We start from the raw sequence: 19077 nt of genomic DNA on the forward strand, positions 1-19077 counted from the left end.
TGGCAGCAAAATGTTGAGGGGGGGGGGCAAATCTGCAGGAAAAAGCTTGCTCGGCACGGGACACATCCAGGAAAACAATGTGGTCGGCTGAAGCAGGAAACGGGTTAGAGTATAGGGTCGGAGCCGGGAAAACCGGGGGGCGGTGAGCGGAAGGCAGCCGTCGCCTCCCTCAAGCTACGGACGATAGTGACTATAAATGCCACCCCCAATATTTTTTTGACACCCAAGCTCAGAGATCCCAGATATCCCACCCAATCCCAGGCTGGGGATGGGAGGAGGTCGGTGAGGTCGCAGTCCTGACTCCTCGCACCAGGCGGTGCCCGAGAAGATCCGGCCCCGGACGAGGCCCAGGGGGCTGGAGGGACGCAAGCGGGAGCGCGGAGCCCGGCGACTAGCTCCCTCGCGTGCCGCATCGGCGACCCTTTCTACTTGGTCTTTCCTTTTCCTCCGAGCGCCGGGAGGAGGAAGCTACCGCTAGCGTCTCCCACTTCCCGCGGCTGGAGGAAGGGGCCACGCTGAGGGAACAAGACAGGGAGCAGAGGCGGCGGGGTTCAGGCGAGCGGGAAGCGGGAAGCGAGAGGCGGGTGTGAGATGGGGTCCTGAGGCTGGAAGGGAGCCCGGGGACAACTGGAGTTGCACACGCTCGGAAGGCGGGAGGCGGCAAGGAGAAGGCTGCCTTAGAGGTGAGGGGAATTGGGGCATGATCATGGGCCGCGATGTTGCGTGAAGCGCAAGGATGTCAGGAACTGTGGGGACCGAGATGTGGTCTAGGAATGGGAGTGGGCGAAGAGAAGTCCATTGGGGCGGGCCGGGGGGGTGGGACTCGGGGAGAGCCCCGGAAGCTGCGCGGAACACCCATCCTCCTGGGTCCTAGGCTGGGACCCGGGCTGTCCGCCAGGGCTGGGAGACACTGGAGGAGGCCGGCCGATGATTACGCGCGATGCCAACGACGACTGCCCCACGGTGGACCGCGGCTGCCCGTGTGCGGAGGAAAGGGAGAGGCGGCTGGGTGCCGGCTGCGCTGCGGTCCGTGAGCCAGGACGGAGTCCCAGGCTGTACAGTGATGGGCGGAGAGACTCGCAGTCCTGAGAAGTATTATGGGCTGTACTGGGAGATTTGGAGAGGGTGGAGGGGGGGCGGTCTGAGGGATTCCGGGCGGCACCGCTAAGGCGATGCCGCGAGCAGCATCCGCGCCCTCTCCTTCCCGCCCCAGCCCGGGTTTGTTCAGTCAGGGCTCCAGACCGGCTGCCGGGAGGAAGAAAAGGAAGAGGGAAGGAGCCTTTACCTGGCTCTGACGCGACGGGTCCCAGGCCCCCGGCTCCGCTTCCCACTCAGAGCTCTCCTCCCCTCTCTTCCCCGCCACCCGTTTCTACGCAGATCGGTGCCCCAGTCCCTGGAGGAGCCTCCGCCAACTCCGCAGGACCCCGCCGGGAAGGAGAGCCCACCCCTTTACCAATCACCGCCCGTTTTCTATCGACCGATGGGGCCCATAGCCAATAGGAAGAGCTGATCCCGAGAGGCCCGGAATGAGGGGGAGGAGCTGGCAAAACTTGGAGGTGTGACTAGCACTGCCGAGGCGTGGTCACAGATTAAGCTCCACCCCGGGTTGTTGAACCCCTAAGTAGAACTGATGGGCGGGATTAAGGTGGAACCGACGACCAAACACAAACTCTTGAGCTAAGGCACGGCCAATTGGGCCGGGGTAGAGAGGAGGGGTGTTGCGGAGAATTTTAACCAATAAAGAGTAGAGACCGGTGGAGACTGTAGACCCTCTTCCAATAAGAAGCGGGAAGGGCGTGCCTTGCCACTTTCACTAGGGCGAAGGCAGGGTTTGCCGAAACCTCCCGAAGCCGGCCAATGAGATCGGAGGCGGAGCCAAGCTCAGCCAACCAGAAAGCCGAATTGATCTCAGCACCGTTACTGGGGCAGTGCCTACGGTCTTCAAGCCACTAAGCTCTCGTGAGGGGAGGCCCCGGAGCCTTCCAATGAGGGACTGGGGCTAACTCTAGTTCTTCCAATCGGTGCGCGGCGCTGGCAATTCAAACTGATACCGGGTTGGAGAGGCAGGAAAAGCGGAAGAGGGAGCGAAAACCAACGTGTTCGGTGACAGACCCCAGCGCCGACTGAGCCTCTAAAGCGACTTCAGCTCTGCCCCACCAACACCACCGCGCGCCCGGGAACAGCCGCTCCGGGAAAAGACCTGAGGGGACTGCGGGGGGCACGAGGGACAGCTGAGGGAAGGGAGGACGCGAGAGAAACAGCGCGAGCACGCTGAGGGCCGGGGGTTGCCAGGAGAGGGGCCCGCGGACCCGCAGAGCGGAGGAAGGTCCGGGAGAAAAGGGGCGGGACGGAGGAGAATCCGGGATCGCCTGGCAGAAAAAGAGAAGGGAGTTTCTGAATCCTGGGAAGAGGAGGCGTGGGTAGGGACGCTTAGCCCGAGATCCGACAGCAGGGAACGGGAGCGCTCCGGGGGAGGGGCTTAATGCTGGGGAAGGGATGTCTTAAAAGAGGAGAAGCTTTAAATTAGACGATCGGAGAAGGCTGAGGGAATTGCTGTGAAGGGGCGGGAGCTGAATTGTGGAGGACTCCTTTAGACAGCAGAAAGGGAAAGCCGTTGAGAAGTTCCCTTCAAACTCCACCTGCCTCCTCTCCAATTCAAACTCCACTCCCTTCTCCAAAAGTTAAAAGGAAAGCCAAGTTTGCCACGCTCCCCTGTTCCTACTCAATAAATACTTCTTCTACTCCGCCACCGGGAAAACAGAAAAAAAAAACTAATTTCCTTCCCAATATTAGGACTTAGAAAAGCTCTAGGTCCCGCAATTTGAATTTTAGCCTAGGGGAATCAAAATAGTAGGAGCATTACTCTCGTTTCCTTTTTCAAAATCCCACACCTCATCCTTCCTGCGACGCCATGTCTACCAACATTTGTAGTTTCAAGGACAGGTGCGTGTCCATCCTGTGTTGCAAATTCTGTAAACAAGTGCTCAGCTCTAGGGGAATGAAGGCTGTTTTGCTGGCTGATACTGAAATAGACCTTTTCTCTACAGACATCCCTCCTACCAAGTAAGTCATGCTAGTGGCGGGCAACGGTAGCTTTTAACTAAATGGGAACACTTATGGCTTGGATCTGTGGGAGTCAACAAGGAGGTGATCATTTCGGTGTTTCAGCCACTCCCACCAGTTTGATGATCCCCTTGGAATATATCTAAGTGGGCAGACTGTCTGGACAAAGTCTGTGGTTTAGCCAAGGTGGTCTTGATGTAATGCTTCTAGTTCAATTACAGTCATGCGACCACACATCTCTTAAGTTTGATCCCTGGTTCAGTGCCCTGCCCAACCATCCTATTTCACTGAATCAAGTCCGTGGCGTAGACTTTAGGTAAATTCAGGCAAAATTTTCTGTACTGTTGGAGAGGAGAGGTCATTTAAGTTTTTCATTTTTATCCATGAAATTTTGCACCAAAAAAAAAAAATCAGTTTTCTATCATTATTTGCAATTGGCATCCTAAATCAGATCCGTTGTTCACCAAATTCAGTTTTCTTTCCTCAGAACTCTCTCTCTCTGAAAGAGATGTAGATAGATTTTTATGGGATGAAAAATAGAGACTTAGCCTTAATCCTTATCTCCAATAAAGACTATTTTGGACATTACACATTTGTTCCCATAACTGAACCCTTTTAAAATCTGTTTGTTTTCAGCCACTAACTGCTTTTGGGTGTAGAGTCCTTAAGAATTTGCTTCCTATTTGGTAAAATAGCCATTTTATTTGACTCAAATAAACCTCTTTCTAGCTCTAAATAGTACTTTCCCTTTCCATAATCAACATATATATGCTCTACATGAATCTTCAAAATTTAGTTATTTATTGAAATTTTATTATTAAAAGGAAAGTAATTATCCAAAATATGAGTGGACAGTTATTCTCTAAGTCTTTGGATATAGAGCCAGAGGAAGCAGGTTAATAACCACAATTCATTTTAAATGAATTTCATGATAATGATAGAAACTTTACAAGTTTTTTGATTTACCCAGGTAAAGCTGTGTACTCTTCCTTTCTTGAAATCTTTTCTGAATTGGTCTAAGTGTAATCATGCCTAATAGCAAAGCCAAAGGCTCTCATTTATTGCAGAGATAAATTGGTTATTTTAAAATCTTTTTAATTTTTTTAAATTCTAAGTTAATATTTTACATTTGTGTGTGTGTACATCGTATATGTATTTCAAAAAAGGGAAAACACTAGAAAATAAATCATAGAACCTACTGCTACAAAGTTCTGTGATTCATTGTCCACTGCTTTTTCTTTTTAGTAGCTCATACGCAAATTTAAAATATTAACCCATTCATCTTTGCAATAGCTATGGTAAGTAATAGGGCAGTCATAAGGAAGGCTAGGTGAATTGTTACAGGTTAGACCCAAGTCTAGAATAGAATCAGGTTTTTCCTATTTTCTACTCTTCTTTGTAGGGGTTAAAATAATAATGAATTAGCGTGCTAAGATGTATGTGAATCAATGAACACATAAAAATTTTTTTAATGGAAAATTTGTCAGATGTTTATGTTGAGCTCACAAATATGAACTGACTCTTTAAAAATATACTATAGTTCTATGTTAGCTTTCAGCTCTTTGGATTGACAAAATTTGTGCTAAATCAAGCGTAGAATTACTATCTGATCCAGCAGTTCTGGGTACATATCCAAAAGAATTCAAAACTGGATCTTGGAAGAGATATTTGCACACCCATGTTCATTAACAGCATTATTCACAATAGCCAAGAGGTGGAAGCAATCCAAATGTCCATTGATTCTACAGATGAACGGATAAACAAAATGTGGTATAGGGCGCCTATAGTTCCACCTACTCAGGAAACTCTGGTAGGAGGGTCACTTGAACCCAGGAGATTCATTACACAGCAATGTGATTATATTTAACACATCTGCTCTGCACACATAAAACTTGTTAAGGTAAATTTTGTTAATTTTTTGCCACAATTAAATTTTTTGTAAAGTACATCTGACTGTCTTTTTATACCTTTCTCTCTCCAGCGCAGTGGACTTCACTGGAAGATGCTATTTCACCAAAATCTGCAAATGTAAACTGAAGGACATCGCATGTTTAAAATGGTAATTTGTGGCACTATTCTGGATAGCTCTGGGTTTGGAAGATGGATATTGACACCAAAGCATAGAGAAAGGTTCAGTGGGCTGCAACAAGGACTGGTATAAAGCATGCAATGAGCCATTGAAAAATCATTTATTACTTAGAGCTATTTTTTAAAAGGGTTTTCTGATGCTTCACATTAGTATATAATTTTACAATTTTCAAAGTGTATTCACAGTATCCGCTTCAATTTTCAGAACAAGGCAATGTAGCTTAGGGGGGAGAAACACTTGGATTTACAATAATAAAAATCATGTTTGAGGTCTGACCCTACCCTTACTCTCTATGTGATCTTGAGTGAACTCCTTTAGCCTCTAAACTGCTGAACCTCTGTTTTCTTATTTAATTTCTAGGCTATTACTCCTTCTTTCTTTGTTTTTAGAGGGGTCTCATACTGTTGCTCAGGCTGGAGTGCAGTGGCATGATCATAGCTCACTGTAGCCTTGAACTCCTGGGCTCAAGTGATTCTCCTACCTCAGCCTCCTGAGTAGCTGGGACTACAGGCAGGCACCACCAGGCCTGGCTAAGTTTTTTATTTTTGTAGCAATAGGGTCTTGCTATGTTGCCCAGGCTGATCTCAAACTCCTGGCCTCAAGTGATCCTCTCTCCTCAGCTTCCCAAAAGGCTGGGATTACAGGTGTGAGCCACTGCATCCTACCTTAATTTCTTTCTTTCTTTCTTTCTTTTTTTTTTTGAGAAGGAGTTTTTGCTCTTGTTGCCAAGGCTGGAGTGCAATGGCGCGATCTAAGCTCACCACAACCTCCACCTCCCAGGTTCAAGCGATTCTCCTGCCTCAGCCTCCTGAGTAGCTGGGATTACAGGCATGCACCACCATGCCCAGCTAATTTTTTTTTTTTTTTTTGTATGTTTAGTAGAGACAGGATTTCTCCATGTTGGTCAGGCTGCTCTTGAACTCCCAACCTCAGGTGATCCGCCTGCCTCGGCCTGCCAAAGTGCTGGGATTACAGGCGTGAGCCACCCCACCCGGCCGTTCTGTCTTATTAAGATAGAAGTTTAATAATCTTCTGTGTTTACCTTATCAAGTTATTATAAAGATCAAATATGAATGTTAAAGGGCTCAATAAACTATAAATTACAACAGCTGAGAGCTATTACTATAATCTTTTGAGAAGTAGACGTGTTATTATTTTCATTTTAGGAGGATAAAAGTTGAAATTTTCTCATTTAGATGGGGTTTGTATTTAGAAGGGGTTTGTATTATAAATGACAATCCTAATAATTTAAATTGGCAAACTCTTCTTATGTGCTATTTGATTTCATTCCTTTATTTAAGCTATACTTGTATTGAGGAACTAGTATGTGGTAGTCATTGTTACAAGGGCTAGAAATACAACAAAAACTAGATGAAGTCACTGGCCTTTGGACATTATTTTCTTTCTTTCTTTCTTTTTTTTTTTTTTTGAGACAGAGTCTTGCTCTGTTGCCCAGGCTAGAGTGCAGTGGCACGATCTCAGCTCACTGCAACCTCCACCTCCCAGGTTCAAGCGATTCTCCTGCCTCAGCCTCCTGAGTAGCTGAGACTACAGGCACGCACCACCATGCCCAGCTAATTTTTTGTATTTTAGTAGAGACAGGGTTTCACCGTGTTGCCCAGGCTGCTCTCGAACTCCTGAGCTCGGGCAGTCCGCCTGCCTTGGCCTCCCTAAGTGCTAGGATTACAGGCGTGAGCCACCACACCCAGCCCACCCGGCTAATTTTTGTATTTTTAGTAGAGACGGGATTTCGCCATGTTAGCCAGGCTGGTCTCAAACTCCTGACCTCAAGTGATCTACCTGCCTTGGCCTCCCAAAGTGTGGGATTACAGGTGTGAGCCACCGCACCTGGGCAACAACATTTTTTTTGTTTTGTTTTGAGACAGAGTCTCGCTCTGTTGCCCAGGCTGGAGTGCAATGGCATGATCTCGGCTCACTGCAACCTCCGTCTTCTGGGTTCAAGTGATTCTCTCACCTCTGCCTCCCAAGTAGCTAGGACTACACGCACGTGCCACCATGCCCAGTTAATTTTCGTATTTTTAGTAGAGGCGGGGTTTCGCCATGTTGGCCAGGATGGTCTCGAATTCCTGACCTCAAGTGATCCACCCGCCTCAGCCTCCCAAAGTGCTGGGATGACAGGCATGAGCCACCGCACCCGAAGAACAACATTTTCAAAAGAAAACCAAAACAGGAAAGTTAATTTTAATCATATATTTTGTCTAACCCAATGTATCCAAAATATTATTTCAACATGTAACCAACATAAACTCTAATGTAATATTTTATATTCCATTTTTTGTTCTTACTCTTTGAAATCTGGTGTACATTTTACACTTAACAGCACATCTCAATTCAGGCCAGCCCCACTTCAAGTGTACAACAGCCACATGTGGCTAGTGGCTATTATTCTTGACAGCATAGATCTGGACCTTGGTATGGAAAGGTTTTTATTTTCATTTTTGGCTATTGAAGAGGTTTTAACCAGGGAGCAGAATGATCTGATGTAGCCTCGCTAGACTGTTAGCTCCGTGAGAACAAGGGCTTTGTTTTGTTTACCACTGTATTCCTAGCACCTAGAGCAGTGCCTGAAAGGTAGTAGATACTCAATAAATGTTAGTTTAAGTGATGAATCAATGGATGAATGAATGAATATAGGTGGTAATTAAAGTCATGGAATTTACTTTTGCAATATAGTCTTACAAATAACTGGCACTCCTAGTCCAAAAACAACTTTTGTTTTCATTTGTTTGCCTTTCAAGCAAGTTATAATTAGAAGCCATATTTTAGGTGGAATGGTACCTTTTATAGTAATCTTTATTGGGTCTCATAAAAATGACTGACTCACAAATCTCACAGAGTAAGACTAAGCTTGAATAAGAATTTTTACAACTCAAGGTATAAACAGTTCATGTTGCTATTTTTTTTTAAAGTACTAGCTAAAACATTCCCTGTAGGTTCACTCTATTTAATATGTGACTAGCTAGTTAAAAAAAAAAAAAAAAAACTGTGAAAGACTGAGGTACTTATAATCAGCTGGATAATTCTGAAAACTGTAAAAACTTTTGCAACTTTCTCTGGAGGCTGTAGATTGCTTTATTTCTGAATTCCTTCAAAAACACTGAGACTAAAATTAGAGCAGCCAGATTGTATTTGGTTTACAGGGACTCATGCTGTCTTCCTACCTCTCCATCTGTTGAAACAGTTTTTAGGTGCTGGCATGAAACTAGAACATGTAAGAACCCAACTTGCCACAGTCCTGGGATAGCAAAAACCTTTACCCACAGAACTGAGTTTATTTAATTTATTTTGTCTGTACAGCACATCGATTTGGGTGGTTTATAAAACAAATCACAACATTATGGCATCTAGAAGCTAACTTCTGAAGGGAGAATGCATAAAATAATACTAGCAGGACAAGCATGGTGGCTCACACCTGTAATCCCAGCACTTTGGGAGGCCAAGGCAGGTGGATCACCTGAGGTCAGGAGTTCGAGACCAGCCTGGCCAACATGGTAAAACCCCATCTCTACTAATAACACAAAAGTTAGCTGGGCATGGTGGCACACGCCTGTAATCCCAGCTATTCTGGAGGCTGAGGCAGGAGAATCACTTGAACCTGGGAGGCGGAGGTTGCAGGCACTCCAGCCTGGGTGACAAGAGCAAAACTCGGTCTCAATAATAATAATAATAATAATAATAATAGCAAAGAAATGTGAGAATATGTTACTATTATTCACTTAAAGACTGCTTTCCCACTTGATGGTAGAACTGCACCCCCATCCCATCCCAAAGATCTCAGCAATGAAAGTTGTTAGGAAATGATCTCTAAATTATATGGTCTATTTATATAAGCATATGAAAAGACTTATCTGGCTAGTTATTACATGGTATCTAGTAACATTTACTTTCTTTTCTAGTGGGAACATTGTAGGTTATCATGTGATTGTTCCATGTAGTTCCTGTCTTCTTTCCTGCAACAACGGACACTTCTGGATGTTTCACAGCCAGGCAGTTTATGATATTAACAGACTAGACTCCACAGGTAAGAAACAATCGACTTGGACATTCTTGTAACATTTCTCTATCAATACCTGAGTAAAATTCCCAATAGATCATTTCAGGATTCCTTTTAGATCTTCTTAGCTGGATTAGCTAGAGTGAAACTTCAATTCTTTTTTCCCAGACATTCACTTATGAAAACTATTAGGCAAAATTCATTGTCATTTCTATGTTCATCCTTGTACTTAAGGCCTCAAATTTGGCTGAATTTCTTGGTCTTTTAAAATGAATATTATAATTGCTCTTAACTGCTGCCTTGATACATATTCTGACTCCAGAGAATTTTTGAAGATTTTAGATTTGATAGTCTAATGCGTGTGTGTGTCTGTGTGTGTGTGTAAGAAAGGGAGAGGCCAGGCCTAGGGCAATGGGAGTTGAGAGGAGGAGGAGTAGTAACCTCTGTATTTGGTGATGCTTCAGAAGAAAAACAGACATTTCGACATCTATGTTAATACGTTATGACAGAATTTTAGTCAAGGGAAATATTTGACACCAAAGTATAAAGTATGTTGTACATGCACAAGTGGAGATATTGTAGGTTCAATTCCAGACCACCATAATAAAGCAAGCAAATATCACAATTAAAGCAAGTCACACAATTTTTTGGTTTCCCAGTGTGTATAAAAGTTATGTTTACAATATATTGTAGTCTATTAAGTGTGCAATAGCAGGACATTTAAAAAACAATGTGCATACCTTAATCAAAAAATACTTATTCGGCCGAGAGCAGTGGCTCATGCCTGTAATCTCAGCACTTTGGCAGTCCAAGGCGGGAGGATCACTTGAGCCCAGGAGTTTGAGACCAGCCTGGGCAGCATGCTGAGACCTCATCTCTACAAAAAAAATACAAAAATTATCCAGGCATCGTGGGGCATACTATCGTCCCAGCTACCCAGGAGGCTGAGGTGGGAGGATCGCTTGAATTTGGGAGGTAGAGGCTGCAGTGAGCTGTGATCATGCCAGTGCATTTCAGCCTGGGCAACAATATGAGACCCTGTCTCAAAAAAGAAAAAAAAAATGCTTTATTGCTAAAAACTGCTAATGATCATCTGAACCTTCAGCAAGTCATAATCTTTTTGCTGGTGGAGGGTCTTGCCTTGATGTTGATGACTGCAAACTGATCAGGGTGGTGGTTGCTGGAGGTTAGGATGGCTGTGGCAGTTTCTTAAAATAAGACAACAATGAGGTTTGCCGCATGGATTGACTCTTCCTTTCACAAAAGATTTCTCTGTAGCATGTGATGCCATTTGATAGAATTTTACACATAGTAGAACCTCTTTCAAAATTGGAGTCAATCCTCTCAAATTCTGCTACTACTTTACCAACTATGTTTATGTAATATTTTAAATCCTTTGTTTTCATTTCAACAATATTTACAGCATCTTCATCAAGAGTAGATTTCACCTCAAGAAACCATTTTCTTTGCTCATTTCTTTGCTCATTTTCTTTGCTCATAAAAAGCAACTCTTCATCCATTAAAGTTTCATCATGAGATTGCGGCAATGCAGTCACGTCTTCAGACTCCATTTCTAAGTGTAGTTTTCTTGCTATTTCTACCACATCTGCAGTTACTTCCTCCACTGAATTCTAAAACCTCTCAAAGTTACCCATGAGGGTTGGAATCAACTTCTTTCAAACTCCTGTTAAGACTGATATTTTGACCTCCTCCCATGAATCAGGAATGTGCTTTTCCAGGTTTTCAATGTACTTTGCCCAGATCCATCAGAAGAATTACTATCTATGGCAGCTGTAGCCTTATGAAATCTCTCTCTTAAATAATAAGACTTGAAAGATTAAATTACTTCTTGATCCATGGGCTGCCAAATAGATGTTATGTTAAGGCATTAAAGCAATATTTATCTCCTTGTACAATGCCATCAGAGCTCTTGAGTGACTAGGTGCATTGTCAATGAACAGTAATATTTTCAAAGGGATTTTTCTGAGCAGTAGGTCTTAACAATGGGCTTAAAATAGTTAGTAAAACATGCTGTAAACAGATTTGCTGTCGTCCAGGCTTTGTTGTTTCATTGACAGCGCACAGGCAAAGTATATTTGGCATAATTCCTAAGAACCCTAGAAATTTCAGAATGGTAAATGAGCATTGGATTCAACTTAAAGTCACCAGCTGCATTATCCTCTAACAAGAGATTCAGCCTGTCCTTTTGAAGCTTTGAAGCCAAGTATTACTTCTCCTCTCTAGCTATGAAAGTCCTAGATGGCATCTACTTCCAATAGAAGGCTGTTTTGTGTATATTAAAAATCTCTGCCAGGCGCAGTGGTTCACGCCTATAATCCCAGGACTTTGGGAGGCCGAGGTGGATGGATCACCTGAGGTCAAGAGTTTAAGACCAGCCTGACCAATATAGTAGAACTCTCCTCTACTAAAAATAAAAAATTAGCTGGGCGTGGTGGTACATGCCCAGCTACTTGGGGGACTGAGGCAGAAGAATCACTTGAACCCAGGAGGTGGAGTTTGAAGTGAGCCGAGATCGCACCATTGCACCAAGAGTGAAACTCCATCTCAAAAAAAAAAAGTAATAAGAGGCCGGGCGCGGTGGCTCACGCCTGTAATCTCAGCAGTTTGGGAGGCCGAGGCGGGCAGATCACCTTAGGTTGGGAGTTCGAGACCAGCCTGACCAACATGGAGAAACCCCGTCTCTACTAAAAATACAAAATTAGCTGGGCATGGTGGCGCATGCCTATAATCCCAGCTACTTGGGAGGCTAAGGCAGGAGAATGGCTTGAACCCGGGAGGCGGAGGTTGCGGTGAGCCAAGATCACGCCATTGCACTCCAGCCTGGGCAACAAAAGTGAAACTCCATCTCAAAAAAAAAAAAAGAAAAGAAAAGAAAAGAAAAATCTGTTGTTTAGTGTAGCCACCTTCATCAATGATCTTAGCTAGATCTCCTGGATAACTTGCTGCAGCTTCTACATCTGCACTTTTTGCTTCACCTGAACTTGTATGTTATAGAAATGGCTTCTTTCCTTAAACTTTATAAACCAACCTCTGCTAGCTTCAAACTTTCTTCTACAGTTTCCTCAACTTTCTTGCCCTTCATAGAATTGCAGAGAGTTAAGACCTAGCTCTGGATTAGATTTTTGCGTAAGAGAATATCATGGCTGGTTTAATCTTCTATCTAGGTCACTAAAACTTTCTCCATATCAGCAATAAGGCTGTTTCACTTTTTTATTCTTGTTTTCACTGGAGTAGCACTTCTTATGTCCTTTAAGAACTTTTCTTTGCAGTCACAAGTTGGCTAACAATTGGGCATAAAAGGCCCAACTTTCAGCCTTGGGAGGCCGAGGTGGATGGATCACCTGAGGTCAGGAGTTTAAGACCAGCCTGACCAATATAGTAGAACTCTCCTCTACTAAAAATAAAAAATTAGCTGGGCGTGGTGGTACATGCCCAGCTACTTGGGGGACTGAGGCAGAAGGATCACTTGAACCCAGGAGGTGGAGTTCAGCTTTCAATATGTCTTCCTCACTATGCTTAATCATTTCTAGCTTTTGATTTACAGTGAGAGACATGCCACTCTCTTTCACTTGAACACTTAGAGGTCATTGTAGGGATATTAACTGGCCCAATTTCAATATTGTTGTATCTTGGGAAATAGGGAGGCCCCAGGAAAGAGAGAGAGAACAGCTGGTCAGTGGAGCAGTCAGAACACACAAAATATTTATCGATTAAGTTTGCAGTCTTAAGTGGGTGTGGTCTTAAGTGGGTGTGGTTCATAGCACCCTGAAACAATTATAACAGTAACATCAAAGATCACAGATCACCATAATATATATAATAATAATAATGAAAAAGGTTGAAATATTGAGAGAATTATCAAAATGTAACAGACACAAGGTAAGCATATGCTGTTAGACTTACTCAATGCAGGATTGCCAAAACCTTCCATTTATATAAGGCCCAGTATCTATGGTGTACAATAAACTAAAGCACAATTGAGGTATGCCTATACTAATTATTTTAGCAAGGCCAGGCATGGTGGCTCACACCTGTAATCCCACACTTTGGGAGGCCAAGACAGATGATCACTTGAGGTCAGGGGTTCGAGACCAGCCTGGCCAATATGATGAAACCCCCCTTGAACCTGGGAGGTGGAGGTTGCAGTAAGCCGAGATGGCACTGCTGCACTCCAGCCTGGGCAACAGAGTGAGACCCTGTCTCAAAAAAAAAAAAAATTATTTTAGTAAGAAAGTACACTACCAATTCTTTTTTTAAAAAAAAATTTCTTTTTCCTTGTGTTAAGGTGCTGAGGCACTGAAATACTAATTCTTTTTTTTTTTTTTTTGAGACAGTTTCACTCTTGTTTCCCAGGCTGATGTGCAATGGTGTCATCTTGGCTCATGGCAGCCTCTGCCTCCTGGATTCAAGCGATTCTCGTGCCTCAGCCTCCCGAGTAGCGAGATTACAGGCATACGCCCAGCTAATTTTTTTGTATTTTTAGTAGAGACAGGGTTTCACCATGTTGGTCAGGCTGGTCTTGAACACCTGACCTCAGGGGATCCGCCCGCCTCAGCCTCCCAAAGTGCTGGGATTACATGGGATTACAGACGTGAGTCACCATGCCTGGCCTGAAGTACCTTTTTTTTTTTTTTTTTTTTGAGATGGAGTCATTCTGTCACCCAGGCTGGAGAGCAGTGGCGTGATCTCGGCTCACCGCAACCTCCACCTCCCGGGTTCAAGTGATTCTCCTGCCTCAGCCTTCTGAGTGGCTGGGATTATAGGTGCACACCACTACACCTGGCTAATTTTTGTATTTTTAGTAGGGACGGGGTTTTGCCATGTTGCCCAGGCTGGTCTCGACCTCCTGACCTCAGGTGATCCACCCACCTCAGCCTCCCAAAGTGCTGGGATTACAGGTGTGAGCCACTGCACCGGCCAAAGTACCAATTTTTAAAGGGGATTTATATAATACTTTTTATATTGCCTGGAGCCATTGAGTTTTGTTATAAGACACATGTTCTCAATGTCTAACATCTATTTACACAACAGACCAAGTTGATTTTAAGGAACTTTTTTTTTTTTTTTGGAGACAGGGTCTTGCTCTGTCACCCAGGCTGGAGTGTAGTGGTACAATCTTGGCTCACTGCAGCCTCGACCTCCCAGGCTCAAGCCATTCTTCCACCTCAGCCTTCTCAATAGGTGGGACCACAGGTGTGTGCCACCATCCCTGTCTAATTTTTTGTATTTTTCGTAGAGACCGGTTTTTGCCATTTTGCCCAGGCTGGTCTCGAACTCCTGTCCTCAAGTGATCTGCCCACCTTGGCCTCCAAAGGGCTGGGATTACAGGCCTGAGACACCTCGCCAGCTGACTTTAAGTAACTTGACAATCTAAGTTGACACTAGCATTCTTAGGTTCCTAAATGCATGTTTTACTCTCCTTTAGAACTGAAATGTATTTTTTAAATATATGATTTGCCTTCACAGACCAAAAGATCACGAATTGCAAGCTAGGTTGTCAAGGGTCTTTAAATCCTCCAGTTATGCTTAGATTTTTGTAGATTTGATTTTTTTATCTGGGATTCAACTGTAGCTCTCAATCTATCATTTATGGGGTCTTAATTTAAAACTTTGGTATGTTAAGAAGGCCATTTTCATGTAAGGACTTATCTGAACTCCCCTAAGTGGGATACAGTCTCCTAATTTAAGCCTCCAGTTTTATATTTGTGTTGCCCATGGGACACATTAAAGGAAGTTTCTGCTTTGATAGTTATTTTTCCTGCTTTACAGAATTCAAAACACAGGGTGGAGATTTTTCAAGTTTGATTTACTTTTTAATACTGGTCAATTTTTCAAAGATAAAAGCCCTGCATTCTTCCATTTGCACTGAATCTAATCCATAAGAAACAGATGTATCACAGGATTTCCTTCCTCCCTTCTTAACAGAGAAAGGAAGGTGCTGCTTCTGTCAGATCCAATCTCTTAGTTTATTTTTCCTCCTTTGAACCAATTGTGCTGAGCTGCTTCATGTCTCTGAGTACTGACTCCAAGAATATCAAGCTTCTGCTTTGTAACCCTAATATTGTGATTTCAAGCAAGATTTTCTAGATGCTTGGTATCAAAGCAAGTTTCTAATGGCGCCACAACTGTCCTTGAATCACCTGAACCAGCAGTGTCAAAGGAATGCATAGACAAGCTTTATAAATTCTATAATGTTTAAACTGAAAAGGACTCCTGGAGGTCTGTTTTCTAGGCTAGTCTTCATTTAGAGACCTGATTTCCCAGAACTTTCTGGAGGAGCCCTGGGAAACCTCAACTCAAATTTCCTGAAATTGGCAAATGCCCTCAGAGGCAAAATGGCTTCAGCCCTCCGTTTACATTTATGGGTTCTAATTTTCACTTTGATTTTTGCCTCGCAATTCCTTACAGCTCTTCCTGTCAGCTCTTCCATGACATTTACCTGGAGCAGAACACCATTCATTCTTAGGGTGGGGGTGGGGTAGCGTTTTCTATTATAAACAATCCAAACACAAAAAGATTATAGAAAATAATAAGATACACATCTGTATCCCTACCAGCATCAGATACATGCTAAATTCTTGCCAGATTAGATTCCAGTATCTCCCTCAGTCAAGGTAAACAGTTAATTATTTCTACTGTTTCAACAATGTCACACTACACATCCCTGTGCATGTCGCCTTGAACCACCTATGCAAGATGGGCAGCTGAGGAAGGGATGAGCAATGGGCTGTATTTGCAACATTTTTAAAAATTCACAAAATGGAATACTCTCCAGAAGTAAAAATAAATGAGCAAAATCTACACAAGTTAACATGGATTAACCTCAAAAACATGATGAGTGAAAAAGCAAATTAGAAAACATGTAGTGTAATAACATTCTATACAAAATTTAAATCCACTAAAGAGTAATATATATTGTCTATGTTGCATGCATTTGTAGTAGAACCATGCATGGTGTACTAGCAGTGGTGAACACTGGGTTCAAACCAAATCTCCAAATCCTGGCTCATTCCATTCCGCCATGTGGCTGCTATCTCAGTGTGTATGGGGTGGGTATCCTGAATTGCTGGATCCTCTTTGTGTCCACACCGATAACTGGACAGCTTAAGATTTGTTTTTCTGGCCAAGTGTGGTGGCTCACATCTGTAATCCCAGCACTTTGGGAGGCCGAGGCGAGGGGGATCACCTGAGGTCAGGAGTTCAAGACCACCCTGACCAACATGGTGAAACCCCATCTCTACTGAAAATACAAAAATTACCCAGGCATGGTGGCATTCGCCTGTAGTCCCAGCTACTCGGGAGGCTGAGGCATGAGAATCACTTGAACCTGGGAGGCAGAGGTTGCAGTGAGCCAAGATTACACCACTCGACTCCAGCCTGGGCAATAAGCGAGACTCCAACTCAAAAAGAAAAAAAAAAAAAGATTTGCTTTTCTTGTGAAGTTAATTGGCTATCCTAGAGGTCAGTTATTTTCCATTTAGTGCTTTTAACTAATAATGTAATATATGCCCAGAGTAATAAACTTGTCATTATCCTCTACTGTATGTTTAGTCATTTACTGTATACCTGTGCTGCATTCTTCAATATGAAATCTGACTATTCTTTCTCAGTGAAGTTTTTGATTATTCTTTTGTTTACTGTAGTGACTGCTGCAACCTGGCCCTAAAGTTTAGTTTAAAGCTCTGCCTGTGGACTGAAACCCACTGGTATCAAGCATTGCAGTTCATATTATAACTGGCTCCGAACCCTTGCTTTTTTTCTGAATCAGAAAAATGGCACCAGCTACTTCTCTGCTTATTGAAGGGATGAGGAGACTTATTCAGGACTTCTCCCTGAACCCTCCAAAGAGGCACTTAATCTAAAAGGATCTTGTGAGATCTCCATTCTTAAACATCATTAAAATAGATCAGAAAATTATCAGTGTATAGTGATTATGTTATAATGCAGCTGGAGGCAGGGTTTGAGTAAATGGACTCCTGAGAGCCTTTTGAGCTGTAAAATTCTAGAATTCAAGCTCTTGCTTAAAAGGATTTAAAGAATGTTTATGTCCTAGCCCTTTAAAAAAAAGTGTTTGCCAGGCATGGTGGCTCATGCCTGTAATCCCAACAGTTTGGGAGGTCAAGGAGAGAGGATTGCTTGAGCCCAGGAGTTTGAGACTAGCCTGGGCAACATAGTGGGAACCTGTATCTACAAAATAAAATTAGCCATGTGTGGTAGTACACGCCTGTAGTCCCAGCGACTTGGGAGGCTGAGGTAGGAGGATCACTTGAGCCCTGGAGGTTCAGGCTGCAGTGATCTGTGATTGTGAACCGTGATCCTGCCAGGCACTCCAGCCTGGGCAACAGAGAATTTGTCTCAAAATAAATAAATAAAGTTTATGTCCTAGATGGATAATATTAGGTAATTTTATTTGCAGTACATTCTTCAATAGCTACTCTTTTTACTGCTAACACTATGGTTTATATAAGAATATTAACATATAAAGTTTCATAATTCGTATTCTGAGTTATAACAGTAGTAAGCATTAAAGAATTTTATGACTTTTTATTTTCAGGTGTAAACGTCCTACTTTGGGGCAACTTGCCAGAGATAGAAGAGAGTACAGATGAAGATGTGTTAAATATCTCAGCAGAGGAGTGTATTAGATAAATGGAATTATGATATATATGATATACAAACTTTTTTCTATTTAAAAATATATTAATGGATCAACTTTAAAATTGTTAGTTGCCAGTGATCTTTTTTGGAAAACAAAAATGGGGCATTTGTTGATTTATTTATTTTCTGTCTCTAATTAGTTACCTCAGTTTGATTGAAGCCAGTGGAGTTGTGCTTTTCCTCTACTTCTACTTCCTCTCCCCCACCTTTTTCTGCCCAGTGTAGGTGTATTCTTAAATTCAGACAGGGGAAGATTCTTTCACATATCACTCAGTTACCTCCCAATCTGGGGGAGTTTTTCTTACAACTTGATACCAGATACCATTAATTTTACATTCCTGAATAAAGGCCTAGTACCCACGCATATTTCAACCATGCATATATCAAGCTCAACCGAGTTTTAATAGGGGATTATAAAAACAAGCTGTTAGGTTTCCATGGGCACTGGTTCTCATAGGTTCTATTGGTGATAACTGCTTTAACATGGAGCAAGAGTTTGTGAATCAGGAAATAGAATAAATTAAAATTTAAAATATATGGAGGAATCCTCTTGATTGCTCAGCATGATGTTAGATAAATGAGTTTGTCAGAAAATATCAGTATACACTGTTTACCAATGTTATTTATTTACATTCTTCTAAAGCCATTATGGATATTGTATTATGAGGGCTAAACCTAAATAAGTTATCCTGTTCCCTAGGACTTTCTCTGTAAATAGTGAATTTTAGACAAGTAGTCTGTCCTAAATCTTAAATAGAAAAAAAACTAAAGCGATTTGCTTAAGCCATTGTACATTATAAAGAGCTGTTTTGTTTTGCTTTGCTTTGCTTTGCTTTGTTTTGTTTTTTTAAAGCTGCGCTCAGAGCCACAAAGGAATAGGAAAGTAGGGTAGTGTTGGATTCTGGTTTTATGTAAAGCTAAAATAAATGTATCTCTTTAATATCTCAGTTGTAGGGATTTTGTCAATACCAAAGCAGACTGAGTTGTGGTTTTGTAAATAAAGTTTTTTCTAAAAATGACTATTCTTCCTTTTTTTGTTATGCCCACATATTGTATGTAAAAATATAAATAAATAGTACTTAAAGTATAGAATATAAGGCTAATGTTTATTGAATACTTACCATATGCCAGTCACTGTTCTAAGTGCTTTAGACATTTAACTCCTCACAACAAACCTATGAGGTAGGTACCATTATTATTCCTTTTTTTTTTAACTGGTAAATCAGGTGAG

General features: G+C 42.7%; 2 protein-coding genes across 14 annotated transcripts in view; one reads left to right on the plus strand and one right to left on the minus strand.

Annotated features, from left to right (window-relative positions):
- Window positions 1-1418, minus strand: part of SRGAP2 (SLIT-ROBO Rho GTPase activating protein 2) — a 255698-nt gene extending 254280 nt beyond the window's left edge. For all 10 annotated transcript variants that reach the window (XM_031014226.3, XM_055369873.2, XM_031014224.3 and 7 more), the window contains exon 1: window positions 1286-1418. The gene's annotated coding sequence lies outside the window, so the exon portion shown is untranslated. The remainder of the gene's footprint in view (window positions 1-1285) is intronic.
- Window positions 222-18865, plus strand: FAM72A (family with sequence similarity 72 member A). 4 transcript variants are annotated; one of them, XM_055369923.2, is made up of 5 exons: window positions 222-683; window positions 875-1092; window positions 5045-5122; window positions 9070-9194; window positions 17743-18865. In XM_055369923.2, exons 2-5 carry the CDS (start codon window positions 941-943, stop codon window positions 17835-17837), a joined length of 450 nt encoding a protein of 149 aa, XP_055225898.1. In that variant the 5' UTR covers window positions 222-683; window positions 875-940; the 3' UTR covers window positions 17838-18865. The 4 variants fall into 4 exon arrangements, with proteins under 4 accessions (XP_055225898.1, XP_030870104.1, XP_055225893.1 ...); XM_031014244.3 differs by lacking the exons at window positions 222-683; window positions 875-1092 and adding an exon at window positions 1559-3063; XM_055369918.2 differs by lacking the exons at window positions 222-683; window positions 875-1092 and adding an exon at window positions 1559-2943.
- The last annotated feature ends 212 nt before the right edge of the window (window positions 18866-19077 follow it).

Source organism: Gorilla gorilla, chromosome 1 (assembly GCF_029281585.2).
Source record: "Gorilla gorilla gorilla isolate KB3781 chromosome 1, NHGRI_mGorGor1-v2.1_pri, whole genome shotgun sequence".
Lineage (NCBI taxonomy): Eukaryota > Metazoa > Chordata > Mammalia > Primates > Hominidae > Gorilla > Gorilla gorilla.

Excerpts from the sequence above, each read along its gene's own strand:
- FAM72A (XM_055369923.2), top strand. The coding sequence starts at position 941 with ATGCCAACGACGACTGCCCCACGGTGGACCGCGGCTGCCCGTGTGCGG. Across the intron at positions 5,123-9,069 it reads GACATCGCATGTTTAAAATG|TGGGAACATTGTAGGTTATC; the intron begins GTAATTTGTGGC and ends TTTCTTTTCTAG. Across the intron at positions 9,195-17,742 it reads TAACAGACTAGACTCCACAG|GTGTAAACGTCCTACTTTGG; the intron begins GTAAGAAACAAT and ends TTTTATTTTCAG.